Raw genomic sequence first — 21,384 nt, forward strand, 5'->3', positions numbered from 1 at the left:
TTATAAATATAATTACATAAAAGTAGTAATAGTGAAAATAATTAGAAGCAATAACCATCTTTACCATATAATCTCAAGAAATATCAATGATTTGCCACTCATTTCCTAGGCAAGATCAATTACTGATAGGGTAGAGAAAACTCTGAAAAAACGAAATAGGTGACATGCCACTTGTCTAAATACTTAAAGATTTACATATAAAAAACTTTACTGAACATAAACTTTCAGTCCCCAAATCATATTTCTCTTTTGGGGTTAAAAATCTGATTAATCTATCACTATTTATTCTCTTTCACTCATAGATATCAACTTCTACAGTTTTCACAATCACCAGGTAAGCCCCATAGAGCCACATATTCCCCCTACACACTCTACACTCTCATATCCTACTACTAGAATAAACAATCTAAACTCAGAAATTTCCCTACAAAAAACATCTCATAATAACTACATAAAAGACGAACATAATGAAAGACAATCTGGGATTTCAATTTATTTCTGTCATACTGTTGGACAGGGAGTGATAGCTTCACTTTGAACCTCAATTACTACAGTGTAACAAAAGTGTTTGCTGCTGATACAACTGATACAGGTATATGGGCTCATTGAATTTTCAGGCACAAAATATTATCTGTTTCAATCTCTTTATTTCATAGATTAGGGATACTGAAGACCAGAGGAGTTAATCTTTTGGAATTTATTCTAAGTTTGATTATTCACTACTAACAATGTTTCCTCCTACTACGTCTATGTAGTTAGATGGGAACTAATGCCGTAAAGTATTCCATTTTACAGAGGAAAAATTACAGTGTAAGTAAGGTGACTGATTTTCTGAAGGCCATATAACGTCAGGTCTTTTGATGCTTTGAGCACTTTGCTTCTATGTTACAACCTGGCAGTAAAAGCATCAACGATGGCGTCATAAAAATGAGTAAACAACAAACTTGAAACTCAAAGGAATATAAAACTTGATGGTATCTTTTCAATTTGAATCTTTGTATGCACAAAATACCTTCAGGACTAACACAAATTACATTAGCAACAATATATCTTTCAAAAGTATGCATTCTCAATATCATACACTTTAAATCAACAAGTAAAATTGTTAATATTTTAATAAATTTTTCAAGAGTAAATGTTAGGCAAACTGCCTTACTTGTTATACTAAAAAGTCAAAGATAACTTTAAGAAACTATTCTAGTTAATCTTTTGCTGAGGAAGTCTAGTTTTTTTTTTTTAATCACCCATTCACTGGGTACAAAGGTTAAAACAAAGTGAAATGCAATCATATGACATACTTTTTAAAAATGGTCTAGAAGAAACACAATGAACTGCTTCAGCACACCAGTCTCAGACGAAAGAAAAAAGTAAAAAGGTAAGCTCCTATATATTTATATGTTTCAGATTGTTGTTGAATTTTTTTAAGAAAATAAATCATATTTAAGCTTGTAAAATCTGTACAACAATCTTTGCCTTTAATAAGTGACGAAGGAACAGAAAGTGCGATTATATTTTCACATAGTCTGTCTCAGAAATAATACACACCTATGACATGGACAAAGAATCTTTCCCAAATAAAGTTATGCTATACAAAGTCATTATTTTTCTTTTGGGGGAAAAAGAGTTTTTTCTAGCCAATCAAATTTATAAGATTTTCTGTTTTGAAATATGTTAATCACAGAACATTCTGAAGTGATATTAACCTAAAAACAAATTGACAAGATGAAGAAAAGACTGGCCACTAATTGATAATTGTTGAAGCTGGGCGATTATTCTCCTTACTTAGGTTTTTTTCCCTGAAATTTTCCATTATAAAAAGTTTTTAAATTTTCAAAACAAATCTATAAAATGGTCAAGTACAGGATGAAGTTAATTGTGAATCATTAATATCCTACTCTAAATACACTGAGTTCTGGTATAAATATCTAAAGTATGTAATGATAAAACTATATATAGATTTTATTTAACAAAACCAAAAAGATTATAGTATCTTTTTATTTTAAAGCATATAACAATCATATAAAGTAAATAATCAAAAGTTCCTAAGAAACTCATACTTCAAATTCCATTAAGAACACTATTTCCTTTTCACTATCTACCATTTCCTTAGTGTAAAGCTCTTTTTTGTTTCCTGTAATGTAGGTTGTAGGCTGTGTAAAACGGCATTTAATTTTTTGAAATAACTAAAAGAAATTGATATTCCATTTGTTTTCTATTTTTATTCCTAAGAAATCACGAAATTGAAACTCAAATATCATTTCAAAATAAATTTCAAGTTAAGAAAAAGTTCCAAAAGGAGAAAAAGGCAACAATAACTGTCTTCTTTTTCAATCAACTTTTTGAATAGGGTACACCGACTAATGAACAATTTCTGCATAATCTACTGGCTAGCTTTCCTACCAATTTGATTTTTTTAAAGACAGCTGATAATGCTAACAAATGCTTTTGTCTGGAAATTTATTGTGTCATAATGGTCAACATTCATCCCCTTTCTCAATCTTTCTCCTTTCAAAAGACACAAAATATGTGAAAATCCTCATGGATGGTGTGGATCAAACAGTGTATTTCAAAGCTTTAGATCTAATGTTTTAGTTTGTTAAATACTTTCTTGCACAGAATCTACCTTGAGCTGAGTATATATTGCTTCTAATTCTAAAATTTATCAAGTGTAAAGAAGAAAAACAGAACCCTTTTCTAATCCTTATAATTTTATTTATTTTAGCACACTGGAGAAAACAATTATTAGTATTAAATAGATAATAAATATAATAAATAAAAGACCATCCTCTTGTCTCCACTTCCATATAGGCTCATAGTCCTGCCTCACCTCCACTACCTGCCTCACCTGCTTCTATTTCACATCAACTCTTCACTTAAATCCAGTTAATTTTCTTTGTAGTCTATTTGCTTCCTTTAACCAACCTTATCTTATTTATTTCTGAAAAAACAGTACTTGTCCCTTACCTCTCCTCACTCACTTCTGTGTCACACCATTTAGAAATACTGAAACAAACCATTGAAGTGGCTGCATACCTACTCCTAGAGATCATTAAACACAGGTAGACTATTAAATACCTTTGTAAATGATTTAAGTATACACTTCTGTGGCCAATAGTCTGGAATAAGTGATAATTTGAATTCATTTCTGGCTCTGCACCCAAGTTGTATAAAATCTAGGAGGAAGAGTAGCTTTTTTTTTTTTTTTTAACAAATTCAATTTAACTATGGAAAGGGAGAAAGTAGAAGGAGAATAAGCATAAACAAATCAATAAATTGAAGGTAAGGAGAAAGTTGACTAGAATAGACCAGCACTGAAACAGCAATAAATTCCTCACTGGTAATGAGGTGACAGACTTAGTAAACTGAAAGGAATCCTGCTCACTCTGATTAGTTTTTCTACTTCCTGCTCTGATGGAATAAACTTTCCTTAAGAAATTATAAATAACTAATTGTACAAATGCTGTAAGAAGACTCAAAAGACTATTTTAGCATACCCCTAAGGATGACAGGATATATTCATATTCTTTCAAACAGATAATGTTTGCAGAAGGTATCTACTGCTGACTTTAAGAAAAAGAGGTAAAGAACAAGAAACATCAATGTGATGAATAAAATGATTAAATGGACAGTAACTATTTAGCAAGAAGAGTATATTCCAATAAATGGCAATTTCCAGGTAAAAACAGCATGTTGAATGTACCCATTAACTTTTAATTCTGTTAGCCGGGCATGGTGGCACATGCCTGTAAGTCCCAGCTACTCGGGAGGCTGAGGCAGAAGGATTGCTCAAGCCCAGGAATTTGAGGTTGCTGTGAGCTAGGCTGATGCCATGGCACTCACTCTAGCCCGGGCAACAAAGTGAGACTCTGTTTCAAAAAAAAAAAAAAAAAAAAAAAAGACGACATAACTTTTAATTCTGTCTAAAACCTGAATATAATGAAAATAAAAGATAAAAAGGAGTAAAAACTCCCAAGAACAAGGAGAATGGAAGAGGGGACAACAGCAATAAAACCTAGAAACCGGAAAGCTAACAGTTACGTGGAAACTGACAAGGAAAGAAAAACTTTCCCATGCCCGCAATGGGAAAAGCTGAGAGGCCACTTGAATTATACTGCAGAAACTCCAAATGGCCCAGCAATTGATAACACCAGGTATACTGGGAAGTAGAGGAGGAGGAGCTAATTCCTCCCTGCCTCTGCCCAGTCAGAAATGTTTTTCCCCTACTCTAGCAGAAGAGGATTTTTTTTCACTCTGGAGAAAATAAAACAAAGGGAATTTGGGCACTAGGTACAAGTAAGTACAGGGGCACAGCTGAGATTAAGTTAAAGTTTACATAGTAAATATTGATATAAACCTATCTTTTTCACCACTTAGCTAACAGAATGCTGGGCACTAGGACTTATCTGTTTAGGCAGTAAATTAGAAGAATCATTTTGTGGAGCCCAACTAGCCCAAGAAAAAAGACCTAAAGATAATGACATTTAGGGATTCCTCAAGAGAAGAGTCCAACAGGTTTACGCTACAGTAAGGTCTAGAGTTAAGAACCATGCAAATGCAGTTTCCAACCAGCTTTTTAGTTCCCCACACTCATACATAAGCCCCAAACAAAATATTAACAGACATATGAAGAAAGCCTTCAATATAAAGAACACTGTCCAAAATAAACTATAAAAGTACAACCTGAGGACATTAGAGTTTATTCAACGAAAAAGAAAACAAAAAAAGGCACAAGAAAAGACAATACATTCATACAACAGGATACTACTAAAGAAAATGTTCAGAGGCCGGGCGCGGTGGCTCACGCCTGTAATCCTAACACTCTGGGAGGCCGAAGCGGAAGGATCGCTAGAGGTCAGGAGTTCGAGACCAGCCTGAGCAAGAGTGAGGACCCCCTCCCACCCCCCGTCTCTACTAAAAATAGAAAGAAATGATTTGGACAGCTAAAAATGCATATAGAAAAAAATTAGCCAGGCATGGTGGTGCATGCCTGCAGTCCCAGCTACTCGGGAGGCTGAGGCAGGATTGCTTAAGCCCAGGAGTTTGAGGTCGCTGTGAGCTTGATGCCACAGCACTCTAGCCCGGGTAACAGAATGAGACTCTGTCTCAAAAAAAGAAAAAAAAGAAAATGTTCAGAGAGCAAAAAAAATCTCTCAGCATCAAAAAGTTGGGAAAAAGAAAACTTCAATAAAAGAGTTTGAAGATAAAGTCAAGGATGTCTCCCAGAATGCAGAACAAAAACACAGAGATGAAAGTAAAGATAAAAAAAATCAGAAAATCATTCCAGGAGGTCTGACACCCAATTAATTTAGCTCTACAAAGAGAAGTGAGATTTGAAGGAAGGAAGAGGAAGAGAAGGAAAGGAAGGAAGGAAGGAAGGAAGGAAGGAAGGAAGGAAGGAAGGAAGGAAGGAAGGAAGGAAGGAAATAAATATCATCAATCCATGAAGTAATTCAGAAAATTTCCCAGAATAGAGGGACATAGATTCCAGATTGAAAGGGCCAAGTACCCAGTTTAATGGATGAAAACAGACTCTCATAAAGACACGGAATCATGAAATTTTCAGAATACAGTATGATTTTAAAAGCTTTGAGAGTTAGGAAGAGACAAGTTACATAAAAGTATAAAGAATTAGTGACATGGCATCACAGTTCTTAACAGTAATACTAGAAACCCAAAGACATAGGGCAATGCCATCAACACTTTGAGGGATATTATTTCCTATCTAGAATTTTATTTCTAGCCAAAATATCTTTCAAATTCTAGAAATATTTTTAACTATGTTAGGAGATGAAGACATAGTAAGTATACATTTGATGTGTTGGAGATGAAGGTAGGGATTATTTAAAAGAGAACTGAAGATTCTCATATCCCACAGTTACAAGGCAACAACAAATAATACCAACAGATAATGCCTAAAATTGAAAAATCAAGAAGTAATAATATAGGAAGTGACTCATGCCTGTAATGTCAGCACTTTGGGAGGCCAAGGAGAGAGGATCACTTGAGACCAGGAATTTGAGACCAGCCAGGACAACATAGCACAAATATTTAAAAAATATTTTTAAAAAATTAGCCAGGCGTGGTGGCACACACTTATACTCCTAGCTACTTGGGAGGCTGAGGCAGGAGGACTGAGTGAGCCCAGGAGTTGGAGGTTACAGTGAGCTATGATTGTGCCACTACACTTCAGCCTGGGTGACAGAGCAAGACCCTGTCTCAAAAACAAACAACAGGCCGGGCGCAGTGGCTCATGCGCCTCTGGGAGGCTGAGGCGGGTGGATCGTTTGAGCTCAGGAGTTCGAGACCAGCCTGAGCAAGAGCAAGACCTTGTCTCTACTAAAAACAGAAAGAAATTATATGGACAAGTAAAAATATATAGAGAAAAATTAGCCGGGCATGGTGGCGCATGCCTGTAGTCCTAGCTACTCGGGAGACTGAGGCAGGAGGATCACTTGAACCCAGGAGTTTGAGGTTGCTGTGAGCTAGGCTGATGCCGCGGCACCCTAGCCCGGGCAAAAGAGTGAGACTCTGTCTCAAAACAAAAAAAACAACAAAAAGAAGTAGCAATATAAGGATATACCTAAACATGCACATATACAAAAATATATATTCTTCTGGACTTTCTTTTGTGCACTTATATATTAAAATTTTTAAATGTGCAACTACTTCAATTGCTTTAACACTCCTTTCAGTAGATCTAAGAACTAATAAGACACCCTATAAAATGTTAAGTCTCTCATTCTCTACAGGAGCTTTCTAGTTTGTTAAGATCAGAGTGCAGATACGGTGGATAGTCATGTACTTGTTGCACATTTTATGTATTTGAAGAAAAAATAGATTTAAAAATGAAAAAAAGGAAATCAAAATGTCCTCAACATCTCAAGTTCTGGTCTCTTATTGAAATGAAAATACTCTCTTTTCTATTAGGCCTGCAATATGAAAGTCACATTCATCAAAATCTTATTTTGGCCTTTCTCCATGCTACTATTATCAGACAAAAGCCAGACTTCTAAAACAGTAAGTTTTTATAATCAATGTAGTAAAAATGTTTTCAAAGGTATACTTTCTGTACATTTAGTAAAATATCTCAAAGCAACAAAAGAAAGTAAAGAAAATCCAAGCTAGCAAAATTAACTCTTTAGTTAGCTGCGTATTTTCAAAATCTGTGATTTGAGCCAGATTCTAATTTGACAAAAGCAGCCTTCATTTTTTTTAAACCGAGTTCTTTAAAAATCGATTAAAGGAGAAATCTGTGGATTTTCACTATATAATCAGATTCGTTTCCAGACAAAAACCAGTTTAGAATGTAGGAAACTGCTGGGTGTGGTGGCTCATGGCTGTAATCCTAGCACTATGGGAGGCAGAGATGGGAAGATTGCTTGAGCTCAGGAATTCGAGACCTGCCTGAGCAAGAGTGAGACCCCATCTCTACTAAAAATAGAAAATTAGCCGGGCATCATGGCACACACCTGTAGTCCCAGCTACTCAGGAGGCTGAGGCAAGAGGATCGCTTGAGCCTAGGAGTTTGAGGTTGCAGTGAGCGACGATGATGCCATTGTACTATACCCAGGGCAACAGAGTGAGACTCTGTCTTCAAAGAAAATCAAAATTAAAAACAATTTAAAAACAAAATAAAATAAAATGTAGGAAAATTTTTTTAAAAATGCATATTTATGAGGGAAATTGCTGTTGCTGCATTATTATCATTATTATTGGTGTGACACTAACTGTACCAATGTTAAGAAACAAAAACTATTCATAGTTCTATTTACTCTTAGTTTACTACTCAGTAAAAACAAGCAGTATTTCTTTCATTCTATATCCACATAAGGAAAGCACTTTGGGTTGTATGGTTCTTTATTTTTTATTTTTTTTTTGAGACAGAGTCTTCGCTCTGCCCCAGCTAGAGTGCCGTGGCATCAGCCTCGCTCACAGCAACCTCAAACTCCTGGGCTCAAGCGATCCTACTGCCTCAGCCTCCCGAGTAGCTGGGACTACAGGCATGCACCACCATGCCCAGCTAATTTTTTCCATATATTTTTAGTTGGCCAGATAATTTCTATTTTTTTTTTTTTAGTAGAGATGGGGTCTCGCTCTTGCTCAGGCTGGTCTCGAACTCCTGAGCTCAAACGATCCACTCACCTTGGCCTCCCAGAGTGGCAGGATTACAGGCGTGAGCCACTGCGCCTGGCCAGTATGGTTCTTTAAATTCAATACATACCTCCATTTCTGATATAAGATAAATATTTTCTTTTAAAAAAACAAACTTTGCGCTGTTAACCCTAGAGAGCTATATATATATTGGATATTATTTCTTAATTATTTAATAGCCCCAAGTATAATGTTGGTAGTTCTGATTTTTAAAAATTATATACTTTTAAATAATGTCCTCATTACAAATGTAATCTTGTACACTGGAATATTATTATTTACCATGAATTTCCACATATATAAATAGAAATATACCAATATTCTTCCTGGAATGATTATATAACAGTTGGAAGATACCTGTATAACCAACTAGAATCTCTGTTTGATTCTACGTATCAGAATTTCCTTAATCTTTAGTATTTTATACCAATAAAGAAAAACATATACTCTACTTTTTTCATACTATAATACCAAAAGATTGGATAGATTTTTTTTTTTCCAAAATGATTTCCTTCCAATGTGTAAGTGCTTGAATGTGAAATTTGGGGAAATTCTGTTAATATCATTCCTGATTAATGCATTTCTAATTTTTTTCTTTTTTAGGAAGTCCAATGTAATTTCACTGAAAAGAATTATTCTTTGATTCCAGCGGATGTCAATAAAAATGTTACCATACTTGATCTCAGTTATAACCAAATTACTCTGAATGCTACAGACACAAGGGTTCTGCAGACTTTTTTTTTACTCACTGAGCTCTATCTGATTGAGAACAATGTCACTATCTTACATAATAACAGTTTTGGTAACCTCTCCAATCTAGGAATTTTAAATATCTGTAGAAACTCCATCTATATAATTGAACAGGGTGCATTTGTAGGCTTAAGTAAACTAAAACAGTTACATCTCTGCCAAAACCAAATATTACAACTGAATACTGATATTTTTGTGCCTCTAAGAAACCTGAAACTTCTGAATCTGCAAGGCAATTTGATAAGCTATTTTGAAATACCCCAACTATTTCATCTGGAATTAATAATTTTATATGCAAACCCATGGAACTGCTCTTGCAGTCTGTTCAATTTGCAGAACTGGTTGAACACATCAAATGTGACATTAGGTAAGCTATCTCAATTTAAATTAATCAAAACCAAAATATGATCAGCTTTTGATATTCTACCACAGGAAAATCTTTCATACCATGTTTTAAAGAAAAGGCAATAATTTCTGTTTAAGGGAAACAGGAAGAAACACTGATAACTAATTGCTAAATAGATGCTCTCCTTCCCCCACTCAAGGGGGGAAAAAGAGAAGAAATTTAAATGGACTATGTATGTGAGATGATACTGTCACTTCATGAATGAAGGTAGCAAAGTCAATACATAAAATTAATTTTTTTAAGTACTTCCTAGAGAGTAGGTGAAAACATGTGTCCTACTTTAACTGCAAAGTATGCTCTGAGATCCAGATTGTAATTATAATCTTAATCATAAAATCTTTGCTAACATAGACAAACTAAACAATAAATAGATACTGCATTTAAGCTGTGTTTATAAAATGATAAATAGAAATGTGTATTACTCCCTCAATGTGTTGCTAGGCACATAGAAGAGTTTCTTTCTTATATTTAATGACAGATATGTCAAAAACTCCTAGATAAAAATAATTATAAAATGTCAACTATTCTTACTCTCTATAATAAATCTTAATTTATTCTTTCTGGTTTATTAGAAAATGAGAATATCACCATGTGTAGGTACCCAGATATTCTGAAGAGCTACAATATCAAAACAGTACCTCATAAGGCTGAATGCGTCTCAAAATTTCCTTCACCTACAACTGAAGATCTTTATATTCACTTTCAGTCCATTAGCAATTCAACATTTAACAGCTCTTTGAACAACTTAACAAAAAATTCAGGTAATGTACTGGTTCCGAATATTTTTATTCTTTTTTATTCATGCTCATGGGGCTATTTAGAACTGAGTATTAATACTGCTAAAAGGGTCATTCTAAATAAACTGAGGTAGTTCTCATTATCTTTCTCCATTTTAAATATCTGTAAGCAACGTAAAAGAACAATTCCTTATCTCAACAAAAGATTTACAAAATACTGGACTTCTCTGCTAGTTAGCAAATACCATTATGCAAATTATTTAACTTCTCTGAGCCTTCATTTTAACTAGTCAAGTCACAAATCTTAACGAATATGAATCAATAACGGTCTTATGTAAATGGGTAACAATACCTGCAAAGACGGGTACTTATTTTGAAAAACGTATTCTTTCACCACACTACAAACTGTCATTTATTTAGTGTAGTTTTAGTAACTTTTGCCTGAAGAAAACTATAATGTACCTTCATTTCTAATGCTAATATTGGTGAGTATTAGGACATGTGATTATTTTATTTTTGTCAATTTAACAAATTCATCCTCTTTCTCTCTCTCTCATTATTCCATTTAAGAACATGAACCTCTTGGGAAAAGTTGGGCTTTTCTTGTTGGTGTTGTTGTCACTGTACTGATGACTTCACTCCTCATCTTTATTGCTATCAAATGCCCAATATGGTATAATTTCCTGCTTAGTTACAATCATCATCGCCTAGAAGAACATGAAGTAGAAACCTATGAAGATAGTTTTCCTGGAAATCCAAGTTCTCTTTCACAGATACCAGCTACAAACTCTGAAGACACAGTAATATTTGAACAATTACATTCGTTTGTGGTGGATGATGATGGGTTTATTGAAGACAAATATATAGATACCCATGAATTATGTGAAGCAAATTAATTTCTTTTGATGTTTAATTTAAAAAATGTTATCACTCTATTCATAGTTTAGACATGGAGATTCTCATATGTGACATACCAAACTATAGTTAGTAGACCTTCATATTAATTACAACATATATAAATATAAAATTATGTTTTTCTCATTGTATCGAGCCGGTCCAAATACAGTAGCTGACATTCCTTGGTAACTAACAGTTACATAGTTAGTCCACAATATTAGCATTACTATTCTGAGCAGGATTCAGGAAACCATATAGACTAGTAAGAAGAAGGTCTACAGTAAATTATTCATTAATTAAAATGAACGGATTCTCATATTAACACAGATATTTGATATGATATGTATTAAGTTATACTGAAGTTCCATACAATAAAGAAATAAAGGTTTTGGATTTATATTATGAATCAAAGTGAGGAACAGAGCCTAAACAATATATTAAGATTGATTTTATGCTCACAGAGTGAATCCATAGAGTTGGAAAATATGTTTTTAAATGCTTCCTGAATTTGAAAAATAAATTTTGTTAAAGTTTAGTAGCAATTTAAAGCACAGGCACAATGTTGAGGCATAATCCCTAGTAAGTTACTACTGATTTTGGTTATAAAGAAAGGCTATCGTCATAATGTAGGATGGCCACAATTTAATACCATGGCATCTTCCAAAGTGGGCATCACAATTATCTGTGAATCTTGTTTTTAAAAATATACATTTCTGCCTCTCTTTGGGAGATTTTTATTCAAATGGGTCTGTGCTGGGGCTGAGGAATCTTCAGGTGGTCCACAGACAGCTGTTTGTATCTACCCAGCAGATAGAATAATGTTTCCCAAATTATTTTCTAGAATACTAATTTCCAGAAAGACATTCAGAAGTATTTACAGGAAAAGAAAAAGGTACATCGTCAAATTACTATAGGAAACACTGGGTTTAAACAAAGCGAAACAAGATTTTTTACTACAGGACTTATCTAAGACTTTAGTAAACTGCTCTCTGATTATTCAAGAGCAAAGTATTAAGAATTTTCAAACTGACTGGACAACAAAACCCATTCCTTGAGGTACATCTACTAAGAGCTCATAGCACAATCATAGTCCAAACAACACAGTTTGGAAAACACTGGCCTGGAGAATGTAATAAGAAAGGTCTTATTATTAATAGGAAATGAATTATTTGTCTATTCCTTATAGTCAGTTGGCTACAATTATAATTTTAACAACTTATTAATGCAAACAATGGCATTAAAAACTATAGAAAACTCTGTAATTTTTACCTTCCATAGGTGGGGAAATTAAGTGTATTTATATCTTTCAGAGAGAAGTATATTTACAAAACACTGAAATATATTTATGGATGAAATAATATTTCTGGGATTTTCTTCAACATAACACATGGGAAAAAACAGTGGCTTGAGGTGTGATTGGAGCAGGGTTGGATATGAGCTGATGGAGCTAGGAGATGGGCACATAGGGGTATAACATACTATTTTTATGTATGTTCAAATTTCTCTCTAATAAAGTTTTTCAAATGTGTATATACTTGATAATGTCTTAGAAAAAAGAGATAAAATCATGTATATCTATGTCATAGTCTGCAGAATAGTCATTTTAAAAGTTACATAAATAGTAAATTCAATACAAATGTCTACTTAGGGAAAATAAAAACTGTTTAGGATGATATACCTGTGAAATAGAAGAACTGACTCATTTATAATACCTATTTGCTTGTATTTATAGAAAAATTTTCAATAAAGAACATAAATGTATTATGTCTAATATTTCTTAATATATATCAATTATCCTTTTTTTAAAATCTCAATTATAAGAATGAGATAATTATAGAAACACAAGGTATCTTTTTCTAAGTAATCTATCATTCTGCCAAAATATCATTTCCTAATTATAATATGCAAATATTTGAGAAATGTAGTAAAATGAAATATAATAATAAATGAGCAAAGACTACATCTAATTTTATATTCAAGAGCCTCTTTTTAAATATTGACTATTATATAAATACCTGACTAAACAAAGGAAAATAAGTGAGTACAAAATTATAATTACACATGTTTTTAAAGGACAATCGATTTTGACTAATATGAAACTAGAAAGTGTAGAACATCAGAATTGGGAAAAAAATCATTAGTTCACAAGCAGGCATGTGAAACTGAATTAAAACCACGTGTCTAAGTATTGTTGTACTAATGATACCGAGGCTATATAGTATAACCAACTTATTATGAATAGGTTTTCTATAATAAACCAGACGGTCATACCACACTAAATGGTGGCAATAAAAGAGAAGAGAGAGAAAACAGATGCTCTTTACACCTGTCTTCTCAAGGTATGGCATTTCTTGCTCCTCTTGAATGTGTACAGTCAAGATATTAATAGATCTTTGTGTTACTGAGATGTTGGCCATCTGGTTGACACATGAAATAAATCTTCTATATCCTGCTGCATATAAAAGTAAACTTTGTGAAAATAACTTTTGTTCTTAATCCAAACTGCTGCTTGAAAGAAACAGGAGAACCTACTTTACACAGCTTCAATTATAAATTACACCTACAGTTTTGAAACTGGTGATATCTTCAAATTATCATATTTGAAGAATTTTTTTCTTAATCAAATAAACCAAATAGACATATAAATCTATGACATTCTTAAACTTATAATCTGGGAATTGTGTTTTTAGATGATATATCTGTAAAACATGTAAATACAATATTTACAAATCTGACCTGGGCATAACTTTCAAGATAAATGATGAAATAAATGAAGACTTAGATGTTCTAAACTCTTTAAGGTCTTCAGCAGGTTATAGTATATATATTTCCTATTCTTTTAGGTACCCAGCAGAGTATCTTATAAATAGCAAATGATAAATATTTGCTAAATGGTTTAAAACCAGGATAACAAAAAAAAAAAAAAAAAAAAAAAAAAAAGGGAAAGTTTTCAAGTAAGAGCTTGGTCACCATGAATGGAATTTTCTTTGCATAAGGAAAGAGACTGCCAATATTTTCAGTTTTTAAGAAAGTACTACACAGCACCATTAAATGATAGACGGGGAAAAGTGATTCCTTTGTTTTAAATCAACTTTTATCTTTCAAACATTTTATCACTATATTTTAACATCCTACTCTTCATCAAATATTTACTATTTAATATTTATACATGAGTTATTTGGTGTTACTGAATTTTGGTAATTTTGGTTAATTATTATCCATCCTTGCCCTCAAAGAGATTAATATTAATAATTTCTGGGACAAAAATGTGCTTGTGTGTTTATACAAAATAGGTCATATTCTTTGTTTGCCTTTGCCTTAGATGATATTTAAGGTCAAAAAGTTAATGAATAATTATGATAACTATATTACATCTACTGCCACAGTTACTTTATTACCAGAGTTAGAGTTAATTGATATTTAGTCTTTAATAGGTTATATATAAAAATGCATATATAATCTACATATATGATATAGATTACTAATATAACTATTAATATTAAATATCAATGCTAATGCAATAATGTAAATAGCCTACTAATAATGTGTCTTTCAATAGACTGGGGCTAAAATATTATAATTCAAATAAGTTAAAAGCCCAGGTTAAAATTACAAATGGTAGATATAAAGATGTTCTTATCCATTTTAGATTTGCAGCGCCTAGAGGCAGAAATTCTAATATATAATCTATGTAGTAATTTTCTTTGTACAGAATTTAGCTTTTTTTGTTGTTTTTTATTTTTTTGAGACAGGGTCTTACTCTGTCGCCCGGGCTAGAGTGAAGTGGAATCATCATAGATCACTGCAACCTCAAACTCCTGGGCTCAAGTTATTCTCCTGCCTCAGCCTCCCCAGTACCTAGGACTACTGGTGCATGCCACTATGCTGGGCTAATTTTCGTTTTTTTTTTTTTTTTTTGAGACAAAGTCTCACTCTGTTGCCCAGGCTAGAGTGCCGTGGCGTCAGCCTAGCTCACAGCAAACTCAAACTCCTGGGCTCAAGCAATCCTTCTGCGTCAGCCTCCCGAGTAGCTGAGATTACAAGGCATGCGCCACCATGCCTGGCTAATTTTTTCCATATATTTTTAGTTGTCCATATAATTTCTTTCTAATTTTAGTAGAGACTGGGTCTCGCTCTTGCTCAGACTGGTCTCGAACTCCTGAGCTCAAACGATCCACCCGCCTCAGCCTCCCAGTGTGCTGGGATTACAGGCATGAGCCACTGTGCCTGGCCTTAATTTTTCTATTTTTTGTAGAGATGAGGTCTCAGTCTTACTCAGGCTAGTCTCCAACTCCTGGCCTCAGGCAATACTCTAGCCACTCAGAATTTAGCTTTTTAATGGTAAATGAGGATAACAGATATATAAATAAAATTTATATTGCAAATATCTAACTTTTTGAAATAAAAAAAGAAACAAGAGGGCCAGGCACTCATCCCTGTAATCCTAGCATTTTAGGAGGCCAAGGTGGGAAGACTGCCTGAGGCCAACCAAGAGTTTGAGACCACCCTGAGCAAGAGCAAGACCTCATCTCTACAAAAATTAGAAGAATTAACATGAATGGTAGTGCACACCTGTAGTCCCTGCTACTAGGGAGGCTGAGGCAGGAGGATCACTTGAGCCCAGGAGTTTGAGGTTGCAGTGAGCTATGATAATGCCACTGCAATCTAGCCCAGGTGACAGAGTGAGACCCTGTCTCAAAGAAAAAAAAAAGAAAAGAAAAAAATAAGAAACAGGGGAAAACAGTTAAAATTTATAAGAAAATAAATGACTCACAAATTAAACTACCTAAAAAAGCTCATTAATGGATCTGTTTGATTTTGAAATGAGTTGTACTTACGCTTGTCTTTCAGTAAATATGATATCCATACTTTGTGTTTCCCGATCATTTTGAGCCTTAAGCTGAATAAACAATTAACACAGAAGTTAGTGATAAAAAATAACCATTAAACCAAACTTTTTCTTTAAAGGCTATTCTGGTTATAAAATAAATTAGCAATTATTATAATAATCCTAATGCCACATGCAAAGTTTGAGAAAAAAATACCATAATTGTTTCATTTAACAAACAATATCAGGTAAAAAGAAACAGTCTTTTTAACAGGCACTGCAATTTCACACCAGAAATATTCATTGTTCTTGAGTAATCTGTCAAATAATCCAATGTAAACTTAATTTATATAAATGACATTTCAAGAATTTATTGGGTGTTCAATAAATATTTGATTAGTAATATGTTGAATTCAGAACCAACACAAGTTTTAAGTCATTCAGGATTTGACTTCAGTACACTCCGTTCTGACTCTACCTGTGCACATTCACCCAAAATATTGACTTATCCCAACTAACTGACAAAACACATAAAGAACTTTTTACTTTTTATATCTGTAATTAAAATATAATTTTTAATTGTGAATTCTCTTGTATACTAAATTATCATGGTTTCAGAACCCCAAATTTAGAAGTCATTTTATAAATTCTGTTTTCACAGAATAAATTATATAATTAAATATACAACTCATGACTTACAGCTTAAATAAATTATAAGCTATATAAGTTACGAGTTGTATGCTATTTTCATCAAAATGTTTATGATCAAAATAAGCTAGCTATTAATATATTTTATTGTTTTTTACCAAATAATTATTCTAAGAACATTGAATACAAATTCTCATTTACCAATCAAAAGTTAGTATATGTCTGGCATCATATCTATTTATTTTTCTCCCTTTGTTATAAAAACTATGTAAAGGCACCATTTATCTCCACTGAGTACTCAGCTCCATATACGCAAAAATTAAACCAGAAATATTATAAGCTAATATAGAAAAGAACGTGAAGATGGCATTCTCTTAATGCTGAGTGCAAGACCAGTTCAAACATAGACTTGTAGATAGACACTAAACATCCAACCAACAGGAAGAAATTTAAAAAGAACAATTAAGGGAGCTCAACATATAATAGTAGCATTTAGGATTAGAGTAATACATATCTCAAAGGTCGCTAAGGTTATATCAAACTATTTCTAGATATAAATGCTTTGTTTTAGAGGATATGGTTTATATGGATCTATTGTTTATATCTGTAAATTTTCTTACCATGTTGTAATCATTCATTACTTCTTCCATTTCAGTATTGGTATTAAGTTTATCAACCAACTAAAAACAAAAATTTTAAAAAACCATTAATTCTCTGAAATTCATAATACAGGTATTCAGTCTTACAAATAATGAGTAGTAGTTTAAGTATTAATACTTCTAATTATTTTATCTTCTAAGATTAAAACAAACATTTAGCTACCTAAGTAAGCAGATACTATGCACTTGGCCAATAAGTGAACTATATTTTTTAGGATAGAAATGTGAACAGTGATAAACTATTCTTCCTGCAAATCATACCTTGTAGAGCTTTGCCTGCTCTAAAAAGATGGCTGAGCTTATAAAGAAGGGTCTAGAAAAGACAAAAATGTGGGGAAGACCTGTCATTTTTTTTTTTTTTCAGGAGAGAGGAATGTTAGCAGCTTTACAAATTTACACTAGTGAAAATATAAAAAGATTTTCATCTTCTAAAAATTAAAAGAAAATCAACAGGGCAAGGCACAGACAGAACACACTAGTAAGCCTACTTCAAAAGTTAGGCAATGATATCAATAGCTAACACAGAGTATTTACCTTGTGTTGAACACTGTTCTGATCCTGTTACGTATATTAATTAACTCACTTAGATTTTACAGTTACTCTAGGAAGTACATATTATTGTCCACATTTTACCAGTAAAGAAATTCAGCAAGTGGTGGAGCCAGAATTTGAACAGAAGGACTACTAAAAGCAAACTATTTGAGTACAATTGATTCTAAAAGACTAAGTTTTATTAATGTAATATATATCAGCATATATCACTTTGTTCACTTGCGATGTAAATAATAAATGCTAGTAAAACCTAACATTTATTGAGTGCTATGTCTATGTCAGATATCTAGCTAAGTGCTTTCTCTGTATCAGGTATTATTAATATTAATAGCTCACTAAACCTAAAACAGTATATTTTACATGTTAATATATTTATATGAATTAATTTACCTAATGCATTCCAGCATAACTAAAAATCCGTTTCATTGAATACCATTTCATATCTTATAAAAAAAATTTTTCTCATATTTAAAATAGAACATCACTTATTAAAGAAAATCTCACTGAATATTAGGCCCTACAAAATGCTTTGCATTGTGTAGTCCAGCAAATTTAAGAACTGTAATATATTATAATAAAACAATTTTATTGATAAGTACAATATAACAATATCAAATAGGTACATCATAATTTACCTAACCATAATGGTATAATATTTCTTACTTCATCTAACACTACCTTTTTTTTTTTTTTTGAGACTGGGTGTCACTATGTTGCCCAGGCTGATTTCAAACTCCCAGGGCTCAAGCAATCCTCATGCCTCAACCTCCCAAGTAGCTGGGATTATAGGTACATACCACCATGCTCTGTAACACTATTTCTTGACAGGAGTAGTGAGATAATAGTTTGTCTGTTTCATTAAATCCAGACACTATTGCTGCCTAAAGCACTTTAGGAGTTGGAAGAAAGAAAATTCTGACAAAATAAATTTTCATGGGGCCAAGATCACCCGAAGGATTGAGGCCACTATCAACACTGCCAAGAGGACTGCTTCTTCTGAAATTCCACATTTAGAAGCATCCTTGGTGGAACTACGTTTATGTTATATACTCTATTTTGACAGAATGCACATACTATTTTGAATAACACATGTGGATAAAAGTAATCTGTGTGCTAAATAATTCTTAAAATTTTATAATGACAATACTCTATAGAAAGGTAAAATGTGTTTTTAACGCATTGACATTGTTAACGTCAATGAATTTTAGCTACTTTTAAAATCATTATTTAAATTATTATTTTAATAGTTAGGAAAAAGTATGTATATGTACATATATTTGTAAGTTAATATATTTTTTAAAAAACGCTGGAAGAATACATATCAATCTGTTAAGCCAAGTTATTTCTAGGGAGGGAAATAAGGGAAGAATGAAAGGGACACTTTATTCTCTGCATATTTTATGGTTTCAATCTTTCACAATATGTATTTATGTATTATTTAGTATTTAAAATCATATATTTTTAAAGTGGTAAAAAAGCAATGAAAATATTCAAGGAAATTTTCCCAGAAAAGAGCAAATACCATGTTGTAATCTGCTAGTTGTCCTTGAAACTCTTTGATTTCAACAGCTAAAGTTTCAGCCCTGCAAGCACAAAATAAATACATAAATAAGCAGATGAACAATATGAACATAATGGATAACTACAAATTCAGTATTATGAGTACAAAATGCTGAATAAGTTCTGAATACTTATTCAGTAGTATGAGTACATAAAAAAGATCTCGCATATTTTAACTACAAAATTACTCACCTCTTTTCATATGAGAAATACACTGAATTCTCTTGATTGTACATTTCTATTTCTTTCTGAAGTTTATTAATTTCAGTTGTAAGTTCACTTATTTTACTTCTAATTGAAAAGAAATAAGAAAGTCAGCAATACTTCTAATCCAGAGAAGACTTTTTATAGTTAAACAAAACTTACTTTTCATAAATGTGTAACAATAATATAAATGATTTTGTCAAACTCACTAAAAAAAGAAAAAGTTTAAGTGGTTTATTTCATTAAGAATGAGGCATATCCTATCCTATTCTACTTAACTGATGAGAGAAACTGATATAGATTCTCTATTCATTAATAAAGATGAAAAAGGACCAGAATGGAGGCCTGGTCAAACCAGTACAATTCATATACTGACATAGGTACCTAACTGCAATCTTCACAGCTTCTGCTACCCTCTAGAGCACGGTTTCTCAACAGTGGCACTGAGGACATTGTGAGTCAGTGAACAGTACTTCGTGGTGGAAGCTATCTTGTGCACTGTGGGATGTTTAGCAGCATCCCAGGTTTGAATGCCAGTAGCACCTTTCCCTAACCTCAGTTATGACCACCAAAAAAGTGTGTAGAAATTGCCAAATGTTCCCTGGGGGGCAAAATCATCACCAGTTGAGAACCATTGCTCAAGGGCCAAACAATTACACAAACAGCTAAAACTTTTCTTTGACACAGACGCTCAAATCCTGAAGAGAGGCAATGAAATGATCAGGAATAGCTGTATTTCCTTTCCTTCTTTTGATTAAAAAATGGCACAATACTAGAGATACTACACAACTGACGGCTTTACTATCTTTCTTACTTATCTTAGCTTTGAGGACAGACAGGGAAAACCTATACTTTGTTGCCTTCTTAGGAGTTCGAGACTCAAAAGGAACCAGATGATTGAGAAACAAAAGAATCAATAAGGACTAAGAAAGAAAATACGGCATTTAGGGCACAATGGAAGGATGGATGAAACGAAATGAAAATAAGAGGAAAAAGATACAAATGATGAGCCATGAAGAAAATAAAGTAAAATGCAAAAAATGGAGATAGGACAGTAGGACATCTGAGCAGAGAAAAAGGTAAGAAGAGAATAAGAAAAAAGTTCCTAACTTAGAGATATCTATTTAAAGACATATAACAAAGCTTATGAATTAATTAAGATTAGCCCACATTTGTAGCAATGGACCAAATAGATATTTATGTAAAAATCTACATTGATTAATGTATCATAAATAAGTATACACATAGACCTTTCTTATTAGAGTAACTGGTGATATTTTAAAGATATGAATAATATATTTCAGAATAATTATTAAAAGAAGTGTAAAAGATTATTCTTATCATTAGATGAAAAAAGTGAACTCTATTTTTTTGTGGTTTTATTCCCTTTACTTTTTTTAAATTTTAATAGATTTAGGGAGTACAAGTTGAATTCTATCTATTACAAGTATATATTGTACAGTGGTAAAGTCTGGGCTTTTGGTGTACCCATCACCCAAATAATGTACACTGTACCCCATAAAAAAATGAACTTTAAATATGCTATGGTGTGAATGTTTGTATCCTCTGCAAAATTCACGGTGAAATGTAATCCCCAGGAACCAGTATTAAGAGATGAGGCCTTTAGGAGGTAATTGGGCCATGATGACTCTGCCCTCATGGATGGGACTGGTGCCTTATAAAAGGGCTGGAGAGGCCAGGCATGGTGACTCATGCCTATAATCCTAGCAATTTGGGAGGCTAAGGTGGAATGATCTTGAGGCCAGGAGTTCAAGACCAGCATGGACAACATAGGAAGACCTTGTCTCTAAACAAAAAATGGTGGCATGCACCTACAGTCCCAGCTACTCTCCAGGCTGAGGCAGGAGGCCCGCTTGAGTCCAGGAGTTCGAGATTGCAGGGAGCTATGATCACGCAACTATACTCCAGCCTGGGCAACAGAGCAAGATGCTGAGAATAGAATAGAATAGAATAGCCGGAGAAAACTGGCTA

At 33.0% G+C, this 21,384-nt stretch overlaps 2 protein-coding genes across 3 annotated transcripts in view; one reads left to right on the top strand and one right to left on the bottom strand.

The window, feature by feature from the left end:
* The window catches only part of IFT74 (intraflagellar transport 74), a 78,332-nt gene that overhangs the window by 45,758 nt on the left and 11,190 nt on the right, over window positions 1-21,384 (bottom strand). For both annotated transcript variants that reach the window (XM_045563795.1, XM_045563796.1), the window contains 4 exons: window positions 19,381-19,479; window positions 19,151-19,211; window positions 17,038-17,097; window positions 15,780-15,841 (listed from right to left, as the gene is read on the bottom strand). In XM_045563795.1, the coding sequence (XP_045419751.1) occupies window positions 15,780-15,841; window positions 17,038-17,097; window positions 19,151-19,211; window positions 19,381-19,479 (282 nt within the window). The remainder of the gene's footprint in view (window positions 1-15,779; window positions 15,842-17,037; window positions 17,098-19,150; window positions 19,212-19,380; window positions 19,480-21,384) is intronic.
* LRRC19 (leucine rich repeat containing 19) lies at window positions 1,286-12,729 on the top strand. Its single transcript, XM_045563797.1, has 5 exons — window positions 1,286-1,375; window positions 6,928-7,017; window positions 8,755-9,268; window positions 9,880-10,068; window positions 10,615-12,729. Exons 2-5 carry the CDS (start codon window positions 6,937-6,939, stop codon window positions 10,938-10,940), a joined length of 1,110 nt encoding a protein of 369 aa, XP_045419753.1. The 5' UTR covers window positions 1,286-1,375; window positions 6,928-6,936; the 3' UTR covers window positions 10,941-12,729.

Source organism: Lemur catta, chromosome 10 (assembly GCF_020740605.2).
Source record: "Lemur catta isolate mLemCat1 chromosome 10, mLemCat1.pri, whole genome shotgun sequence".
Lineage (NCBI taxonomy): Eukaryota > Metazoa > Chordata > Mammalia > Primates > Lemuridae > Lemur > Lemur catta.